Source organism: Phasianus colchicus, chromosome Z (assembly GCF_987193195.1).
Source record: "Phasianus colchicus chromosome Z, bPhaCol1.hap1.1, whole genome shotgun sequence".
In the NCBI taxonomy this organism is placed as follows: Eukaryota; Metazoa; Chordata; class Aves; order Galliformes; family Phasianidae; genus Phasianus; species Phasianus colchicus.
The window spans coordinates 11308198-11329843 of NC_143476.1; the positions used below are offsets into that span (position 1 = coordinate 11308198).

At 49.2% G+C, this 21646-nt stretch overlaps 1 protein-coding gene across 1 annotated transcript; it reads left to right on the forward strand.

Moving 5' to 3' along the window:
• Positions 1–11493: 11493 nt before the first annotated feature.
• On the forward strand, positions 11494–19709 carry LOC149912506 (rho GTPase-activating protein 32-like). The gene is made up of 9 exons (XM_090131127.1): positions 11494–11544; positions 11858–11939; positions 12418–12561; positions 12839–12941; positions 13037–13169; positions 13335–13417; positions 13778–13885; positions 14236–14381; positions 19696–19709. The coding sequence occupies exons 1-9, from the start codon at positions 11494–11496 to the stop codon at positions 19707–19709; spliced, it is 864 nt and encodes a 287-aa protein (XP_089987253.1).
• The last annotated feature ends 1937 nt before the right edge of the window (positions 19710–21646 follow it).

Here is a 21646-nt window from a genome sequence, read left to right on the forward strand (position 1 = left end):
CTTTCCATCCTTACAGTCCTTCTTGAAATCAGCAGCAATGGAAACAACATCCCACTCACCTTTGCCATGTCTGGCTGAGGTTGCAGCTCTTTCTATTGCATCCCTCTAGCTTTCAAGTCAAGAGCTCCTGTATCACACAAGGAAAAGCAATCTTTTACCTGCTTTGCCATGCTCATGGCATAAGCAATGCAGTTTCCAGCAGCTGATGCCCACAAGGACAGCCAGTCTGGACTTATTTTCATTACATATCTTTGTCCTGATGTCCTTCTAGAAGCTGGAACATTTCTCCCTCTGATCAGCAGAGGGCAGGAGAGTTAGAACAAGCAGGAACACTCTGCTCTTTTTCTGGCACACAAAGATAAAATGAAAACCAGATGTGTTTCCCTGCCCATGACAAACGCCAGCTTTTCCATCCTTACAGTCCTTCCTGACATCAGCAGCAACTGAAACAACATCCAACTCACCTTTGCCATGTCTGGCAGAGGTTGCAGCTCTTTCTATTGCATCCCTCTAGCTTTCAAGTCAAGAGCTCCTGTGTCACACAAGGAAAAGCAATCTTTTACCTGCTGTGCCATGCTCATGGCAGCAGCAATGCAGATGCCAGCAGCTGATGCCCACAAGGACAGCCAGTCTGGACTTATTTTCATTACATATCTTTGCCCTGATTTCCTTCTAGAAGCTGGAACATTTCTCCCTCTGATCAGCAGAGGGCAGGAGAGTTAGAACAAGCAGGAACACTCTGCTCTTTTTCTGGCACACAAAGATAAAATGAAAACCAGATGTGTTTCCCTGCCCATGGCAAACACCAGCCTTTCCATCCTTACAGTCTTCCTGACTTCAGCACTATTGAAACAACATCCCACTCACCTTTGCCATGTCTGGCTGAGGTTGCAGCTCTTTCTATTGCATCCCTCTAGCTTTCAAGTCAAGAGCTCCTGTGTCACACAAGGAAAAGCAATCTTTTACCTGCTGTGCCAAGCTCATGGCAGCAGCAATGCAGATGCCAGCAGCTGATGCCCACAAGGACTGCCAGCCTGGACTTATTTTCATTACATATCTTTGTCCTGATGTCCTTCTAGAAGGTTGAACACTTCTCCATCTCTGCTGCAATGGTCAAAAAGGGTCCAAGTTTAGGGCACACTCTCTTCATTGCCTCTTGTACTCATAGACAAAGGGAACATGAAAACCAGAAGTTTTTCTTTGCCCATGGCAGACACTAGCCTTTCCATCCTGACAGTCCTTCCTACAATCAGACGGAATTGAAACAACATCCCCCATGTCTCTTTTTTGAACTTATTCATGCATGAATAATAATAAGGAGAATTTTACTGTAAATCTTATTTCTGCATGGAAACGATCAGATAACCGGAGCTTTTTTCTCTAAAACAACCCAGGAAATTTGCATTGCTTATCTATGTACGCAAAATGTTTTTGCCATTCATCTCAAATATCAATACATCTGGCCAAAGAATATAGAAAAAGTATTTACAGACATTTTTGGACATAGATTACTTCTTGTCAAGTGGGAAAGAATCCCTAAGCTGCAATCATGGAATTCTTTTATCAGTTTCTCTGATTTAGCCAGTGTTACTAAAAGGGAAATAAGACACAGGCTTTTGATAGCAGCTGCCAATTTAAGAACGATAATAAGTTTTATTATTCTTGGCTAAGATCAAAGTCCTGCATTTCAGGTTTATCTCCAGCTCATCAATTATAATTAACAGTTTTGGATAGCCACATTATTGTATAGCAATATTGTCTTCCTGCAAGGAATTTCATTGTTTTACACGTGCCACAGGTTGTTAATAGATTGCCTGATTACCATTTATTTTTTTTATTGGCTTATGATGACCACAGAAAACTATACAGCAGCACCATAAAAACTTTAAATCCTATCCCATGTATCTGCATTCATACGAAAATTATATTGGAAAGCATCGGTGAAACTAAGATTACAAAATAAAGCAGGGGACAATTTCAGTGAAAGCCTGCAGGTTTCACAGCTCTGCCCATTTCAACCCCCTGAAGACATCCACGGGTTTCCTGCTGTGGGACACAGGCACTCACCTGCAGCTCAGCACTGCCTGCTCATGCCTGCGCACACCTTCAGGCTGGAACCAAGGAAATCCTCAGCAAAGACATCAGTACACTTTTGTTATGATGACTTTCACAAAGAAGCATCAAATATTTCTTCTCGAGAAATACTGCAAGTCCCTTTGACACTAGCCCTTATTTTAAATGTTTAGATTTGTGCTTCATTCAGGCGTGCTGTCACTCCCAAAAAGATTTTTATTCCTTTTCATTCTGAGGAACACAGTGATTTCTGCCTTGTTTACTAACTGTAGGCACAGCAATACTCCTGCACCTTCAGGGAAACAGCAAATCCATCTCTTTCACACCCTACTTCTATCAAGCTCATTCACCTTACAAGGTATTTATTGCAAGCAGCTCTTCCAAAAATGGAGATTAACAGAACCTGCAACCCAGGACACCTCAGTAAGCCAGTACTTTTCATCTCCTGAAGGTGTAGGTAGACACAGAGCTGGAACATCTTTTCCAGAGCTGTGTGATGCTATCTCATCTGTGTTCCCTTACTGTTGACTCAGTGTCACTTCTTATCTAACCTGGTTGCATCCCAGGATTTCTGGTGCCAAAAATAAACTGACAGCTTTCATCACTAGTTAAAAGGAAACTGCAATAGGAAAAGCAATTTTTCTGATTTCTCTGTTGATCAAAGATGCTTCATGCAAGCCTGATGCGGTAGAAACAATATCAGCTTTAGAATGACAGTCATTAGAGCAGAATCCTTTCACTGATGAAATCCCACAGTCCTGATTCATACAACACTGACACTGGAGGACACAGTAGTTTAGATGAGAGCGCATTAAAAATGACTAAGTTAAGGTCTCAGCAAAGAGTGACAAGTATGAAAAAAAGAAGTTGCAGAAACTGCTTCAGTTTGGCACTCTGGCATAAAGTATGACAACACACAACCTGCCTGTGCAGTTCCAGAAGCAGAGGAAAGCCGTCAACCAAGACTTGTTCTCATCTGCTCTGAAAGTCCACTGGGACAAGGCCACTTTTCTCTGACGTGCTTCCAGAAGTATCACTTCTGAGCACTGTGCCAGGGAGTTACAAGATACTGTTTGTGTGTACAGAGGAGAAAAAGACGTCTGTCTGGAAACAGACTTGGTGAAGGAGAAGCAGCATTTCCAGAGTACTTCAGAAAGAACTGAGCACTGCCCCAAGAGCTTCAGAGCGGCAGGCTGTCACAGTGTGCCAACCAGCTCAGCTGTGAGTTGGCACTGAAGCTGCACCACAGGGAGAACAAAGCCCCCTGTGCACCCTTGGAGAGCCAAGGGTTGGAGATTCATGAACCTTGAGCTCCTTTCCAACCCGGGCCATGCTGTGATTCTGGGATTCTCACCTTTGCCTCATCTGGCAGAGGGAGGCAGCTCTTTCTATTGTCTCCCTATGGCTGTCAGGTCACCAGGGCCAGTGTCACACAGGGAACTGCAAACACTGTGTGTGCTGTGCCCTGCCCATGGCAGCACAGAGGCAGCTGCCAGCAGCTGCTGCCCACAAGGACAGCCAGCCTGGACTTCCTTTGATTCCTTCCCTTTGGATCAGCGTCCTTCAGGAAGGCGGAACATCTCTCCAGCTGAGCAGCAGAGGACAGCAGGGCTTCGTTGTCTGGGCATGTTCTCTTCTGGCCCTCTGGCCCTCACAGACACAGGAGGAGGACACAGAGGCTGCTGTCACACAGCCAGCCCTGCCTCTCAGGTCAGCTCTCAGGCCATCCTCTCTCCCCTCAGCAGCAGCTCACTGTTCTGCACTCCTCTGGCCTGGGCTGGCAGAGGTGTGCAGCAGTTCTGCTGATCTCCCAGTGCTGGCCATGTCTGCAGTGCCTGTGTGAAAGACACAGGAAGCTGCCAGCATTGCACTGCTCTGCTGTGCCCCTGCCATCACCGAGTTTGCTGTCAGCAGCTGCTGCTACACGTCCATTCAGGCACAGGCCTTTCCTTCCTGGCCCTCTTTCCCCCCCTCTCTCCTCTGCTCTCTCTCGTGCTCCCCTTTGGCCTGGGCTGGCTGAGCAGTGCAGGCCTTGTTGTTGCTCCCTGGGCCAACTACGTCACGGTTCCCCGTGACTCTGCCAGCTGCTCTGACACAGCGACTGCGTCCTCAGTGTGGATTCCAGAATGCGACAGACGTCCAGAGAAGACTTCCAGGGCTGATTGGAACATGCTGCCATCAAGAACTGCCATGGCTCAGGCCCCCTGGGAATCTGCTCACAGCGAAAGCTGCTGTCACTCTGTGTGGGCACAGCCTTGTCTGTGTAGGCCTGCTCACACTGCAGCCCCTGTCTGCACCAGAACCGTGCCGATCCACCTTCTCTTGGCCTCCTTGCCTGCATGGAAAAGGGCAGCTTGGGCTGAAGTCCCTCAACCTTCAGATGGCCGAGTGAAGTCTCTGAGCCCTGGTGACCCACGCAGCTCTTCAGCCTGCTGACCTGCTCTGCTGGGGCTGTCTTAACAGGCAGAGGGCACGTTATCCTCATGTCCCCACATCCATCCCTCTTAGCATACTGTAGGCCAGTTCCTAAAAGGACACCTGCACAATCTCTCTGAATGTTAATCAACATGTAGTTAGTTTTCAGTGGTGATTAGCTATGTGTTTAGTCAGAGGTGCAATGGTTCTAATGGTGAGAGAAAGACATTCCCAGTTGTCATCAGGTGGAACACACTTCAGACTGGAATCCTCAAGCAGACTGCAGTCAAGCTTTCTTAATTACTCGTTGTTGTTATCAATTCAGACGCATCTCTTAATTCCTGCTTGAATGAACATTTTGTAATAATCTGCTGAGACAGTGCAAGGCTTGACAATGAGACTATAGTTTATTAAAGTAGCACTTTTTACTTAGGTGCACTTTTCATCTGTTGAACTTCCTGTCGTCTATTGGAAATCTCTGGCACCAGTGCATAAGATTCACCTATTCTATAGAAGTCTGACTGAACCCCATACTGGGATTATTTTTGTTCAATCCAAGCACCTTGGACGTTACTATACATTTATTCAATCATGAGGTAAGTCTGCTTCAGAAGCAATATAGAAAGCATAAAGGGGGAAGAAGATAATGTATTAGTGAAGACTTAACTAGTATTCATAAACTGAAAACTGTGAAACACTATGATGATTACAGAATTTCCCGGAGAAATGTCAAGTTCTTCTCTGAATGCTAAATGCAACATCAGTTCACTTCTCACTGGGTTGAATGTTTTAAATATTTGGTAATAATAATGGTTCCTTAATTCTGACATTTAATATGAAAATATTAAAATTCCTGTGTTAGAGTACTTTTTTGTTAGAATGCCAGATGCTAAAGGGATGAAGTGGCACAAGAAAGCAAAATATCTCTGCTGATGGCAGGAAGGACTGTAAGGATGGAAAGGCTGGTGTTTGCCATGGGCAGGGAAACACATCTGGTTTTCTTGTTCCCTTTGTCTTTGAGTTCCAGAAAAATAGAGGAGAGCGTGCCCTCACCTTGGACCCCTCCTGCCCTCTGCTGCTGAGATGGAGAAATGTCCCACCTCCTACAAGGACATCAGGACAAAGATAAGTAATCAAAATATTTCCAGGCTGGCTGTACTTGTGGGCATCTGTTGCTGGAAAATTTAATGGCATTAAACTGCCTAGATAAGGACAGAATGAGGGTGACAATAGAATGGTACGTAATCACAGTACAATGAAAAAAGTATGCAGGGTGCAGGAAGGGAGGTGTGGACATTCTGAGTTGCAACTCTTTATTTGCTCCAGAAAGCTCTATCAGAATGGAAGACTGAAGGAAATACTTTGAGTGTTTTCTAATGTGACTGGATGAAAGATCCATGTGGCAAATTGAATAACTGAGTGGTAAAGGGACATAGATACCTCACTGTTTCATGGAACCTCTCAGTTAAGCACCTGAGCACTGTGTACAGGACTTGGGAATATAAGTATTAGAGGATCATGGAATATCTGTATTTGGAAGGGACCTCGAGGATCATGTATTCCACCTCCTGGTTCCACACCGGACCTCCTATGGGTCAAGCCCTGTGTCTGAGAGCATTGTGCAAATGCTCTTTGGCCTTTGTCAGCTCAGTGCCAAACCACTGCCCTGGGGAGCCAGTGCCAAATTCCATGTATCTAGTTCATCCTACAGAATGATGCCAAGAACAGTTATAGAGATCGACTTACAAACAAAATTCTTGTCTTGAATTAATGGTACACTCACCATTAAAAAAAAAAAAAAAAAAAAAAAAAAAAAAGAAGAAAAAGAAAAATCAAAGCCACATTCTTAGGCTGGCATTTTACAGTATTGTCAGATTTTTGTAATTCTGTTCTGTCATATAAGATTCTCTCATCATGAAATAATGACCAAATTCTCTTTTCAGATCTAAACATACAAATGTTAAAGGCAACAGTGCTGTTCAAGAGTACATTACCAGCTCAAACACTGCTTTGGCTGTAAAACTGAAGGTAGTAAGGAATGTTATCAAGGAGTTAGAAGAAAACATGTAAGTGTAGATTTAAAAGCAACCTGTATTGTTACTTAGAGTTTGATATAGTGTAATCCAATGCACAGTACTTCTAACGTGTGTTTTACAAAATGCTTTGCAATGTAGGCATCTATTAAGATAAATGCTGCAAGTTCTGATATGTCCATGACCTTTTCAAACTGTTCCTTACTCCTACACATCGCTACGAGTAGTTCTTCTGTCAGGAAGGATCACCTGAGTAATTAACCTGTGACCTTAAGTTTGGAATTAAATGCATACAGTGGAAGTAAGAGCTGTGGGTTATTTTGCTCTTTCAGTGTTGAACAGCCGAGGTGTTTTGTTTTGGATGGTGGACAGTGATGGGACAAGTGGGGAATGGCTTTAAACTGAGACGGGGGGTGTTGAGGTTTAGGTTGGATGTGAGGAGGAAGTTTTTCAGCCAGAGGGTGGTGAGGCACTGGAACAGGTTGCCCAGGGAGGCTGTGGATGCCCCATCCCTGCAGGCATCCAAGGCCAGGCTGGATGTGGCTCTGGGCAGCCTGGGCTGCTGGTTGGCAGGTCAGAAAGCCCACAGGACTTTATTGCAGCCCTGGGTGCAGGGGGATCACTGCTCCTAGCATGCACACAGAAGAGCTGGAGCACACAGGTGATGTCCATTCCACTTGTGAACATTCCTGCAATTGCAGAGAGCGTGCGCCTGTTCCAATCACTGCTGCACAGATTAAAAACTGATTGCAGATGAGCTGTTTTGGTATGGGGTTCTTGCCAACGGTCTGCAGTGGCTGTGTGATTCCTCGGGGAGTTGCTCTCCAGCCCAAAGGTCATGTCCTAAGTCGACCAGATCCCGTTTGTGTCCAGAAATGGCTGACAGCAGATCAGCTGCTGGTCAAGTTTCTAACATCACACTGGCCTTGCTCCAGTGTCTGTGTCATCAGCCCCAGCACATACGGTGCACCTCTTCAAGGCTTTGCAACACTGAGACTCTGCACTTGGGCTCCAGACATCCTGCTGCACCAAGAGGTTATTCTAGCTTTGGTATCTTGCAACTTTGTATATAACTACATCACTGTAACCATAAATGTCTAGGAGCATGGAGATGGAGAAATTAATCTTCCTGTAATTCTCTGTACTGCAGCCCCGTGGTTGTCAACACCTAATGCAATATTGAAATTTCAGTTGAGAAATTGAAAGCTGTCCCTAACAAAAAAACATCTGCATTTGTTATTGGAATCACACTGAGGATCAAGAAATCCAAATGCTTCTAGCATAACCACGATTACAGGCAGTGTTTAGACAAGCTCTTACAGGAAAACCATGAACACAAGGCTAGAGAGAGACTAAGTGATGCACTCTGCAGGAATACTCATGGAAGTCTTCACAGTGCAGGAGTCTGATCTGATTACAGATGCTGTGCTTTAAGTACCCCTTATCATATCTTTTTTTTCACTGTTGTGCAGGGGTTGGACTCAGTGATCTCTGCAGGCTGGAGATGCTGTTTGCTAATGGCAGATGGAGAGAGGAAAAGCAAGTCCAAGGCATGCTGTGCATAGCCACCACATGGCATCTGCCCCATTTCCCCCTGCACAAAGGAGGAGCAGCTCACAAGCTTGGCCTGGGCCAGGGAAGGGAGCAGACAAACATCTGGACCGACCCCAAACGAGCTGGTTCTGCAGGTTGGGTGTCTTCTGCTGCTTGTCTCACATCCTGCTGCTCAGCGGTAGATTTGTTCCTGCTCAGTGCTAACAGGAAACTCACACAGCATTTCTGTTTCAGCTGTGCCAACGCTTTGATCCCTTGCTGCTTGGATGGGGCGTTTGAAGAAGGATGCCTGTGCTGATGTCCAGCCAGGCTTTGGGGATGAGTCTCCACACCAGGGTCCGTCTGACAGGACTGAGGGTTGGGGATCCAGCCAGGTCGAGTCCAGCGTGCTTTGCTCTTGTTCTTAGTGCTTGTTTTTGCTCAGGAGGGCAGGAGGTGAACCTCGTGAACCAATGCCTGCAGACGGGCTTTGCAGAGAAAGAGGTCCTGCAGGCCTTGTGTGACAGCCACGGAGCTGCAGCGAGGCTGCATCCGTGTAAAACACCAGAGATCCACGGAGGTGTGAAGGGGAGCTGTGGGCTGCAGTCACGCAGGAAGGGATGTGCATGCTCGGGGTTTGGTTGTTGTGTGTGTGTTAAGTGACTGTGATACCACTGCTGGGTCAGTGTGAGTGTACGGAACAAGTGTGACAGCCTTTTTGATGGAGCCCTGTGAAAGGAGTCCTATGGACTTGAGATCCAACTGTCAGCCTGTGAGCATCATCCAGGAGTTGGGGTAGGGGATGAGGCAAGGGAAGTTGGGCTGAGAAAGGGATAAAGCAGTCTGGCAGTAGTTCTGTGTTTCTCCCATCTCCTGCTTTATTTCCTTCCAGGTGAAATAGATGGGTGCTGCAACATGCCCTTGAATGTAACAAAAGCCACTCTAGTGTGGATTTGACATGGGCCCAGCACTGCAAGGTACGCTGCTGGGAGGAAGCGTCCATCTGGCTGAGGGCAGGAAGGCCCTCCAGAGGGATGCACTGAGGCCAGTTGTGCGAGGCTCAACAAGAGCAAGCGCCAGGTCCTGCGCTTTGGTCATGACGACCCCGTGCCAGCTTCTCCAGGATTTGGCTGGGGTAGAATTCCAAGCAGCCCCTGATTCCAGAACGTTGGGCTGGGCTGTTGGAATCTTCTGCCCTTGTGACTGGTCTTGCCTCCCCACCCTGTCCGTCGTGGTGGAGCAGCCTGGTGGCCCTCAGTGATGTCATAAGGGCTAGAATGAGGGGAGGAGCAGTGCGTGCTGCGTCCCTTCATTGGAGCGCTGGAGCTCTGACTGAGCAGCTCGCTTGTTGCACTTGTGCACCGACTGCGTCCCTTTGTCTTCACACCGTCCTGTGCAGCACCTTGTAGGTAAGCTGAGACAGTGTGGGAGAGACGGGGGGACAGTGAGTGCTGAGAACTGCTGGCTGGCGGAGCTCATAGGATCACATTATCTCCATCAGCAGAGGGGTGGCCATGAGGGACAGGGAGGTGATCGTCCCCCCCTGCTCTGCTCTTGTGAGGCCCCAGCTGCAGTACAGTGTCCAGAAAGACAGGGAGCTGCTGGAGAGGGTCCAGAGGCGAGCCACAGAGATGATCAGGGGACAGGAGCACCTCCCCTGCAAAGACAGGCTGAGGGAGCTGGGCTTGTTCAGCCTGGAGAAATGAAGGCTGTGGGGTGACCTCATGGCAGCCTTCAGTACCTCAAGGGAGCCTAAAAAGAGGAGGGAACCAACTCTTTGAAAGGGTAGATAACAGCACGACAAGGGAAATGGTTTTAAGTTGAAAACTTAAGTTTTTAAGTTGAGGGAGGGCAGATTTTGGTTTTTCCCTCGTAGTCTTTGCTAAACCGTGGAAGCAAACTGACCTGCTCTTTCTCTCTCCTCTCTCCACCCTCTGCCTGCTTCCCTGCTGCAGCTTTTGCTCGTGGAAGATCAGAGCAAAGAGACAAGGAACGGCTGCGGATTCGTGAGATTTCTCTCCCTCGTTCTGATCTCTTGCCAGGTACCTGCCATGGTTTATCCCCCCACATGCTTTAGCAGCCCATGACGCCCCGTGTTTAGTAACACAGCCTCATCCAGCTTTGATGGGACGCTGGTCACGTGTGGGTTTTCTCCACGTGCTCTGCAGCTCAGCCCTCAGAAGGATGCTGTCTGTGGTGCTGTGACCAGCTGGTTTTATGGAAAGCAATCCCTTAGGCAAAGAGTCCCAGCCCCAGCTTGTGCAGAGCTGCACAGCATCACCAGGGACACCAGCAGGCGTGCTTGGGCTGTGTGAGTGTGCCCGACAGCTGTAGGGAGCACAGCAGAGATGTGAACAGAGAAAATAAAAGTGTGTTTCTTTTCAGTTCCAGCTTGTCACACCTACGCTGATGGCTGTGGCGTGCAGCGAGATCAGCTGTGGGCCTGACCTGGCATGGACAGAGGTAGAGTATGAAGTTCTGATTGGTCTTTGTTCCCTGACTGCAGCCAGCAGAGTGAGCCGCAGATGTGCTCTCCTGCTTTCCAAGAGAGCTCCTCTGTGGCAAGACAGTAGTGCAAGCGTGGCAAGTTTATCAAAGTACCAGAGCCATCTCGGCTGTGGTGTTTGTCCTCTACTGACTTTTCCCTTGAAATGGCTGCAGAAACAACAATCATTCTCTGCTCTGTTTGGCCTCGCTGTTGGTTGGACTGCTCAAGAGAGCTGCTTTGTGCCTGCAGTGGCACTGTTTGCACCTTGTAACTGCAGCCGTAGCTTTGGTTTCCCTCTTCACGGTCTCCTAGCATCTGAAACAGTCAGCCTTCCTGCACAAAGAGCGCAGGAAAGGAGGGGGCAAAATGGACAAGGCCACCTGTCTGCGTCAGTGCCATTGCTGATTAGTCTGGGTGGGGAGAGATGCATCTTTGCTGGCGTGTGCCTGCTGCACACCAGGGAGAGAAACAGCCGTTATTAGACTTGCAGTTCCTTCTGAAGTGCCCATGATAAGGACCGAGTGCATTTCCTGCAGCTTTCTCTGCAGATGTGCTCCTCACCTTGAAATCCTCCTTGTTGGTTCCCAGCTCCTCACCGTGGCCTGTGCTCTCTGTTTCAGGCTGAGAACAAGGGGAAGCCCCTGCTGGACCATGGGGAGTCAGCTGTGAACATTCCAGCTATTGCTGCTGCCCATGCTATTAAGAGATACGTTGCCCAGGCAGCGGATGAACTCTCCTTTGAGGTAAGCAGTTCAAGGCGTTCCTTGTTGTTCAATTTTACAATGGCAAATGCCTTCAGAGCTGCACTGGTGCAAGTGCTCTCATGCTCGGCGATGTTTGGCAGTGCAGAAGAATGCAGTCATTTGAGCCGTGCTTTCCTCCCAGCCGTGCTGAAGCTGGGATTGACACTGAAATCTCTTGCAGGTGGGAGACGTCGTGTGTGTCATCGACATGCCACCAAAGGAGCTGACCCCCTGGTGGAGAGGCAAGCTCGGCTTCCAGGTAGGCACAAGCTTCAGACTGGAGAGTGCAACTTCAGTAAAGGCAGGAATCTCAGCTTAGAGCTGCTCTGCCTGCACAGGATGCCCAGTGGACATAAACAGTTTCCCTGTGTTGGTGTCAGAGGACCTTGCCCTTGGCTGCTAATGTTGAAAAATTGTTACCTTTATGCTGTGAACTATGGCCATTTTCTGCTGGATAGTCTTATGGAATGTCAGGCAAGCACGTTCCGAGGGAAATGTTACGTGGCTTTTGGTTTAACAGTTCAGAACTGAGAAGTGCTGCATGCAATAGTTGGCCTCTCTTCTTGTTACAGGTTGGATTTTTCCCAGGGGAGTGTGTGGAACTCATTAATAAGAACATTCCTGAGGCACTCATCAATTCTGTGCCAAAGCCAGGTACGGATGTTACATTTGATGGTGTGGGGAAGCAAAAGGGAGTCTTTTTTGGGGTGGTTCCGTGTTTAGTACCTCCTTTATCCATCCCACATTGTCATCTGGATGTATGATCTTTCATGCATACCATGGGGCAGAGATTTGGCCCAATCCTCCTGTGTTTATGATTGGACTTGGCAAAACTATAGAATCTTCATAGAATGGCTTGGGATGGAAGGGACCTCATGGAAAATCATGCTCCAACCCTCCCGCCTCAGGCTGTGCTGCCAGCCCCCACATTTAATGTGAGACTAGATCAGGCTGCCCAGGGCCCCATCCCACCTGGCCTTGGGCTCCTCCAGGCATGGGGAAAATCCCTTTTTGTATGTACTGGTTGGTAATGTTCTTCCCGTTCTGACGTGCTCTGTAGAATGTGCTGTGCTCGGCCTCGTCCAACGGAGCCAGACCTGAAATGACCTGGTTTCTTCCTTTTGTTGTGCAGTGCCCAAGAAACGCAGCAAGATCCTCACCTTCCTTCGTTCCTTGGTGAAGGCCCGCCCAAAGAAACCGACCGAGCGGGAGGTGGAGAAGGAAAGGGTGTTTGGCGGTGACCTGGGAGAGCATCTTCTCCACTCCGGTCGTGATGGTAAGGAGCTGCCCATTCCTGAGATCTTCCTCTGCTGGGCATCTAAAGAAGATGAAAGGGAGCTCATATCTAGCAGGGGGCAGGCTGATAGCCGTGGAGACACGTGTAATGGGAGTTGATGGCTGAAGGATCAAGTGAGGCGGATGCTCCTAAGAGACAAGCACATCTGTATTTGCTTCAGCCAAGCCTGGCTGGGCTTAGTGGATGGGATGTGAAGCACAGCCTGCAGCAGGACTTGAATCAGGAGCTCCACTGACGGCTGGCACGTGTTCTTCAGTCCCCCAGGTCCTCCAGAGCTGCGCTGAGTTCATTGAGCAGCACGGCGTGGTGCAGGGGATATACCGCCTGTCCGGCGTCGCGTCCAACATCCAGAGACTGCGGTAAGAGTGCTGCGACTGACACAGCCTGAGTGCATCTGGTGTGGCTTTGGGCTTGCCTTCCTCTCGCTCAACCGGGTTTGCGTCCCTCTCTCCAGGCAGGAATTTGAGTCGGAGCAGATTCCTGAGCTCACCGTCCGTGACATTCACAGCGTGAGCTCCCTCTGCAAGATGTACTTCAGGGAGCTCCCGAACCCTCTGCTCACCCACCAGCTGTACGGCAAGTTCTCGGTAAGCACAAGGCCACGTCTTTCATTTCCCTCTTCCTGGGCCTCTTGGCAGATGGCTGCAGCAGTGCCCCAGCTCGGAGGCCCTTTTGCTGTCAGCCCCACGAGGTTTACTCGCAGTGGTGTACTAGCCTGATTGGTGTCTCGCTCCCTTTCTGCACTACTCCAGGATGCTGTTGGTGCCACTACAGAGGAGGAGCGGCTGCTCAGAATGCAGGACGTCATCCAGCAGCTGCCCGCTCCTCACTACAGGTCAGTGCTGCCCTCAGCCTGCTGAGCTCAGCCCTGCTGCATCGCAGAGGGCAACGATGCAGTTCCAGGCTCTGTCTCACGCCGGCAACACGATGCCTGTGTTTGCTGAAGGGTTGAAGGCTCCATGGGGTTACTTTATGGGGTCAGTTCCTGGGCACGGGGGCACGCTTGGTGCAGCTGATGGCTGCGGCTGTGCTGTGCTGGGGCTTGGTGCTGCAGCGTGGCACTCAGTCAAGTTGGATCTACTTTACCTTCGGTGACAGTAGCTATCACAAGAAGTAGCATGAATGGAGGTTTGCTTTCTGAATTGCAGCACGGCATGCTCGTTGGTGCTGAATGTTTGCTTCTCTTGTTTTCCAGGACACTGGAGTACCTGATGAGACACTTGGCGTGTCTGGCTGGGAGCTCCACGGTAACAAACATGCATGCCAAGAACCTAGCCATTGTGTGGGCTCCAAACCTCTTAAGGTAAACTTCTGGTTCTGTTTCAACACTTCCTCTGTTCTCCAGTTAAGAAAAGCAGTCTTCCCTTTTTCTCCATCAAATGTGCTCTTCTGTAAAATCTGTGGCTGACAGAAGTGCAGGAGCCTGGGCTGTTCTCCATCCCCATGGGCACAATGTCTAGGTGACAATTTCTGCAGTCTTGTTGAGATGGGACTGACGTGTCCTTGATCATCCAGGGGAATTTCTGCAGTGGCATCACTGATTGCCCACTGCGGAAGTCTCCAGAGCCTCAGCTGACAGCTTTTGGCTGCAACAATTCAGACTCGGGGAAACGGTCTTGGAGAAATGACTTCTAAAATCTGCCTTTTCTACAGATCACAGCAGAACGAGTCTGCCTGCGCCAGCGGAAGAGCTGCCTGCATGGAGCTGCAGATGCAGTCGGATGTGGTGGAATTCATCATCAACCACACAGACGTCCTCTTCTGCTCCAAATCCGGAGCAGACATTGCAGATGCAGCAGGTGAGTGTCTTCCTCCATTAGCTTGATCTTGACCTGACACCTTGATCAAATGCAGGCCTTCTCCAGGACCTCTGAGATACTCTTTTACCATCAAGGGGACTACAGACCTCTGGGCTTCCATTAGGGTATGGCATCCTGTTGCTGGATGCTGAGAATGTCCAAGCCCAAACTTCACAAGGAGGAAACTGTCATTATTATGTTTGCACGCAGGAGAAGCTTGATGCAAGCGTTGCAGCGAAGCTTTCTCAGTTCCCTGCCCCTTTTATCTAGGGGTGAGCTCTCTTAATGATGACCATGTCCTTTGCCATAAACAGACCTCTGCCCACATGGTTAGTTTGAGCTCCTCTTCTTCCAGTGGCTCGGATAAGCAAGCCTGAGAAAAATACAGCACCTCCCCCAGAACTGTGGTGGCTGTGCTGCTGCTTTCTGATCCTCACTCTTACCTGTGCTTTTCCCTGACAGGGCACAATTCTCTCCCAGGGCCCAAGTCTGTGGGGGTCTCTTCTGCTGCCACAAAGCTGCTCAGCCTGGAGGAGGCACAGGCACAGAGGCGAGGCCACAGCACCTCTTCTGTGGTAACAGAGAGCAGCAGGGACATTGAAGTGGAAGAAAGCCCTGCAGCTGGGCAGGGCAAATTCCACACTGTCATCGACTTTCCATCTGACAGGTAAAGAGGACTTTCTTTTCCAGCACCTAGCATCATTGTTTGGGTGGGTTTTTGTGTTTTCCTGCAGAAACCAGGCAGTGCTAGGAACAAGCAACTGCTGCCAAGAGCTCAGTGCAGCTCTTCCCTCACCCTTCACCACGCACGACTCACAGCGTTGGCTGTTTTCTCTCTCCAGACAAAATCCACACAGCAAGAAGGAGGAATCACCAGCTAGCAGTTGGTGTTGCTGCTTCAGCCTCAGGAAGCCATCCTCTGGCAGCAAACGCCAACTGCAGCGCAATGCCAGGCAGCCCTCAGAAACAGCAGTGGTAGTCCTGGCAGGTAAGGGTGCAAATGCAGCTTCCAAATCCCTGCTTTTCAGGAGCATAGAATTCAAGCTTGCTCTGCACTTGTATCTCTTTCTGGCGTTCCAGCCCCTGCCCAACATCTTCAGTTCACCCCTGATCAAGAACCACTGTCGTAATTCAGCTTGTGAAAGTTTGACACTAACCCCTGTGTATCCTTTCTAGGTGAATCGAGCCCTTGCCAACCCACAAGATCCAGGGCAAGTAGCGAGGATGCTCTGTGTGCTTCCATCAGTGGAGAGCTCTTAGGAAGCACAAATTGCTGCAGTTCCAACAGCAGCCTTCCGTCTGACAACATTAATGGAGAGAAGGAGCTCATTCAAGTTCATGCCCTCATTACACCTGGCTCTGCTGAAAATGCTGACCTGGGCCTGCCAGAAACCACAGTCACCAGCCTGGATTGTAACCAGGAGTCTCTGCAGTGCAGGCCATCCCAAGAGCAGTGTGAGTGCCCCAACAGCAGCACCTCCATGCAGGAGCAGGTCAGTGTCAGTGAGGAGGAGCAGAGCCTCTTGCAGGAGGACTTTCAATCAGGCCTCCAGTCCCAGGCATCAGAGAGCAGCACTGAGAGCTCTGAGCCACTCTCTCCATGACAAGACAGGATGAGTCCCATCTTCACCGTGGACCTCTCACACCCTCCTGTCCTTTATATAATAATAAAAGCACACTCGTGCTCAATCAACACCTTGACTGCCTCCAGAGTCTTCATTCACACGGACTGGGATGAATGCAGCACACAGCAAGGCACCCCAGCTTGCAATGCTGTGGCTGTGGGGTGCGTGCAGCACAGCTCTGGGTTTGTTCCTGTTTTGTCTGGCTTTGGGATGTCTGCAGGGGGAGCTCTGCAACCATTTGGCATGGTAGCAAATAATCTCTCGCATCCTGGATGCTGCTCATGATACTCCCAAGCTTCCTGGCTGTGGCTTTGTGATGCTTTTCAGGGCTTTCTGATGCATTTTGATGCCTTGGATGTTGCTTAACACCTCCCTCCTCCCATCATGTCCTTTCCTGGCTCCCAGCTACGAACTGGCCCTGCAGATCATCTCCAGACCTGTCATCAGCACACTGCGGAAGGAGAAGCTCCCCCTGGCCAACGTCAGGCAGTACTGCTTGGTCTGCAGCTCAGTGGCCATTTCCCTTTTAGGCGGCTCCTGCAGAAGAATCAAGCAGCAGAACCTTTTGCTCACCCTGCAGCACACAAATGCTACGAAAGCAGAAACAACCTGGGAATCTCTGGGTCTGCAAGACTTCACAGACACTCACCGACTGTGTCTGATGGTTCCCTCCCATCCTTGATTTCCGTCTCCCCTTCTCCACATCGGATCCCACTGCTGAGCCATGATCAAGCTGCCCAGTGTGGCAGAGCATCGTGCAGAACCGTGCTGGCACCTCCTCCCCTTCCTCTCCTGCAACCTCACCCGCTTCTCTGACAGACCTGCTGATCCCACGCGTCCCATCGGGATGCTCTGGCACAGGATGTGCCCCTAACCCAAAGCTCCTTCCCACCCTCCCAAGAAAAAGTAAACAGGTTTTCTGCCTCCTCTGCTTGATTTCATGTGGCAGGGATGGAGAGCTCTTCAGCTCTGAGCAAGTTTTTTTCTGAGAAAGTGACCAGCTCTTTTCCATCCCTTTGCCCCTACAAAGAGTTGTCCAGAGCATCTCGTCCAAGAATTCCTGGAACAGCCTGCAGCTGGCTCTCCTGAAGTTCAGGCTCCTGCCTTTGCTTCCTGCCAGGCCCGCATTCCTTGAGATCACCAACTCAAGGAGGGCATGGTCACTGCAGCCCTGACCGCCTCCTGTCGTAACCCCTGGTGTGCACCATGTCCAGCAATGCTTCCCTTCTGCTTGCTGTGCCCAATGCCTGCACCACAGAGTGATTCTCACTGCACTCCAGGAGTCTGTCAGATTGCTTGCAGCCAGCCATGCTGATTTCCCAGACTGACTGGAATCCCCCATCAGGATGAGAGTCAGTGAGTGCGATGCTTCTGCTGGCTGCAGTAAGCAGCTCCCACCAACAGGCTCTCTTTCCAGGCGGCTGTAGCAGACCCTCACCTCCAGAAGCCCTGCACTGCTGCACTTCCTAATTTTACCCACAAGTTCACAACCTGGTCCTGGCTCTTCTTAGTTCTTTGCACTCAACTTCTCATCATAGAGGGCAAATCCAGAATTCCATAGTATCAATTGTGTCTGCTTTATGTCAGGATTTTTTTTCTTTCTTTTCTTTTCCCATTTTCTAGGTAGGAAAATGAATTTCTGAGCCAGGAGAAGCAGAAGTGAAACAGTCTTCCTGGCACTGCTCAGGTTGCAGGAGTTGCCAAGTGCTCCTCAGGTAATGTGTGCTGAAGAGCTGACCTTGGTGGCAGGGGCTGTGGCTGCATTTTGTGCCTGTCATGCGGGAATCCAAGAAAGCCTATTCAGAGCAGGAGCTGCAGAGCGAGATAAACATCACGAGAAGGTAAGGCTGAGAAGCAAGGACACCTCCAGAAAGAAGAGAAAAACTGAGTCAAGTGAGCTGCGTGACGGCCGTGTGATGCTGACCATGATTGGAGGAAGAGCGCATGGCTGGGAATGACTGATGGCTCTGGTTGGATGGGTGCCTGTGTGCACAGAGGTAAGGAGTGTTTGTGGGATGTTTTGCTGGCATCTAACGGCTGTAAGGGGAAGTCAAGAGAGAAAACTTGTGAATGCATAGAAGGGATGTTAAAATCTGGAACAGACTGTTTGGATCATTCACAGCTGAGTCCGTGCCAGATTGCCACACTGTCAGAACCTGGGGCCTAGGATTTTCCTTTAAGAGTGCCAACTGCTCATTTTAAATGATAAAAAGTAACACTGAAAAAAGCTTCCCTCCTTGCATTAGAATAACGCATTGATATTTGATGTTTCTGTCTTTCCATTCCTTTAGCAGCCTGGGTGTTGATGCAGCTGCATGCATCTGCTGTCCTCCCCTTCTGTTTTGTGTAAAAGAACAGTAAAATATGCAATCAGTGTGAGATCTTTCTGAAGTATTTTACTTTATTTGCCCCTAGGCTGCAATGGCTGGGCAATGGCAGTGTCACCCAGGAGCCCACACGGCGACCTGATGTCTCATTGTTGGGGTCTATTGGAAACCACCACGATGACAAAAGAATGCCTGGGATTCCTCCGGCCCAAATGCCAAACCTTGCACTTGGCTGTGCTGAACCTCATGAGGTTCACCCAGGCCCACCTCTCAAGTCTGCTGAGCTCAAACAGATGTCATTTTTCTCGTGTCCTTCCATTCCGAGTCCATCTGTTCCCCAAAGCAAAAGAATTTGGAGGGAACCACCGACAGTTATGTGAGCGATTTCAGCGTCTATTTCTGATCATGGCAACAACTTCAGAGGTCACACTTAATTTACGGTGCCCGTTGTAATTCTGACCAAGGCTGCAGTTGGAGCTGACTTCCCAAGGCTGCAAGACGTGGTGGTGACACAGCCTTGTGCTTCTGCATTGGTGCTCATCCCACGTTTCCTTTCTCTGTCTCGCAGGTCAGCTCCTGCTGGAAGCAGATGGTATCCCAGTGTGAATGAAGGTCAGTGCAGGAGCAGCTGCTGATGGGAGGAAGGAAGTCCATGCTGAAGAGCTCTGAAGCATCTGCAGGTATGGTTCTGGAGGAGGCAGCAGTGATGTCGGAGGGCTCCCCAGCAGGAAGCTGTCTCATCCAAATGCTTGCTGAGTGGTTGGAAGGGAGCTTTCTGCATGACAGCAGCACCAGCTGCTTGCTTCACATGCTGCAAAGACAAGGATTAGCACGAGTTCCAGTATCTACAGTATCATCACGAATCACGATAGGATTACAATGTGTCCTCATACAAACGCAGCCACTTCTCTCTGAGTCCAAAGGCTGTCCAGAAAGCATCTTTGAGGTCTCTCACACCAAACCACTGCTGCCCGTGTGGGATCTGACTCATTAGGGTATAGGGGTTAGGAACCACAGGCTGTCTTTTGAGAACGGGTTCAGTCATTTCCTTACATCTTGCACCAGCCGATACGTGCCGTCTGCCTTCCATGCCGACAGGACTGGGGTGTTATAAGGCAACAGACAAGGTTCCAGAAGACATCCTTAACCAGTGTCTGTGTTACAGCTTTTAGACCCACTCTCCCTTCTAAGGCTATGGGATATTGTTGCTGTTTCACAGCTCCACTCCCTCCTTGGGCAGTTCTTTGTAAAAGAAAATTGTGAGTCCACCCCGATTTCCTTCCCCTGCCCACACCTTTGGATTCATTTCTTCTCATCACCAGCTGTTAACACATTCATTGACCCCTGATATGTGTTTAACAGACTTGCAGCTGTAATCCTCATTTAACTGTTAAATCTCTCCCCCATAAATCGGTCCCTGCTTCAGGCACAGAGAACAATTGCCCTGCAACTATTTTATCTTTCCATTTTAGTTCTGTGGTCTCCAAGAGTGGAGCTGTCATTTCTGATCCCTCAGCCCCAGTTACGCACAACAGCCACATCCAGATACATGTCTGGTACCTCTGAACTAGCTAATGCTGTAGGATGGAATGTTGTTTCTGCACTGGCTATCAAATGTGGGATTGCTCTGAAGCAGTACAGCACCATGTGTTTTGTAATTTGCCCTTAGAAACAGTTTGAAAAAGTAGAAAGACTTTATTAGTATTAGTAAAAAGAAGCTATTTCATAACATGTTTTAGAAATACAGTTGTTCAATCATGTGATCAATTCTCACTTACAGAACTGTAATAGTTACAAATTGCATGGGTATAGTATTAAGGACCAGAAAGCATGTTGTAAGGCCATTCTGTTTGGATAGGAGAAGCTCAGCAAAAGAAAAACAGACTCCAAAGAAGCCAGGGCCTCCACACAAGGCCGAAGTGACTCACTCTGTGGGCAGGTTGGGATGCAACAGGCAGGCATCAAGAGACTCCCCTCTGTCCTCCTTCCAAACTTCTCTCTCTTCAGGGATGAGCAGCTGTCCAGAAATAGTGGCCAAGTGTTGATAAGCAGCTGTCAGACGTTCAATAATTAGCAGTATACCTGCTGAGCTAGCAACAATTGGTGTTTAGCCAGTCACACACACACACACAGAATGGCCCGGGTTGGAAGGGACCTCAAGGATCAGGAATCTCCAACTCCCTGCCACAGGCAGGGCCACCAACCTCTGTACCATTGCACATATGCACATTGCTGGACAGAAACAGCAGTGTGGGAAAAATCTGTATGCTGTGGATGAAAAGGGTGAATCAGAATGGCTTAACAGTTGTCCCACAAGGAAAAGCAATCCCTTACCTGCTGTGCCATGCTCATGGCAGCAGAAATGCAGATGCCAGCAGCTGATGCCCACAAGGACAGCCAGCCTGGACTTATTTTCATTACATATCTTTGACCTGATGTCCTTCTAGAAGCTGGGACATTTCTCCCTCTCAGCAGAAGAGGGCAGGGGAGTTACAAGGTGAGGGCACACTCTCCCCTGTTTATCTGGCACTCAAAGTGAAAGAGAAAATGAAAACCAGATGTGTTTCCCTGCCCATGGCAAACACCAGCCTTTTCATCCTTACAGTCCTTCCTGACATCAGCACTAATTGAAACAACATCCCACTCACCTTTGCAATGTCTGGCAGAGGTTGCAGCTCTATCTATTGCATCCCTCTAGCTTTCAACTCAAAAGCTCCTGTGTCACACAAGGATAAGCAATCTGTTACCTGCTGTGCCATGCTCATGTCAGCAGCAATGCAGATGCCAGCAGCTGATGCCCACAAGGACTGCCAGCCTGGACTTATTTTTATAACATATCTGTCCTGATGTCCTTCCAGAAGCTGGGACATTTCTCCCTCTCAGCAGCAGAGGGCAGGAGAGTTACAAGGTGAGGGCACACTCTCCCCTGTTTATCTGGCACTCAAAGAGAAAGAGAAAATGAAAACCAGATGTGTTTCCCTGCCCATGGCAAACACCAGCCTTTCCATCCTTACAGTCCTTCCTGACATCAGCACTAATTGAAACAACATACCACTCACCTTTCCATGTCTGGCAGAGGTTGCAGCTCTGTCTATTGCATCCCTCTAGCTTTCAAGTCAAGAGCTCCTGTGACACACAAGGAAAAGCAATCTTTTACCTGCTGTGCCATGCTCATGTCAGCAGCAATGCAGATGCCAGCAGCTGATGCCCACAAGGACTGCCAGCCTGGACTTATTTTCATTACATACCTTTGTCCTGATGTCCTTCTAGAAGCTGGGACATTTCTCCCTCTCAGCAGCAGAGGGCAGGAGAG

Coding starts and splice junctions, on each gene's coding strand:
- LOC149912506 (XM_090131127.1), top strand. CDS start 11,494: ATGCCACCAAAGGAGCTGACCCCCTGGTGGAGAGGCAAGCTCGGCTTC. Junction 12,942..13,036: donor TCCAACATCCAGAGACTGCG/GTAAGAGTGCTG, acceptor CCCTCTCTCCAG/GCAGGAATTTGAGTCGGAGC. Junction 13,170..13,334: donor AGCTGTACGGCAAGTTCTCG/GTAAGCACAAGG, acceptor GCACTACTCCAG/GATGCTGTTGGTGCCACTAC.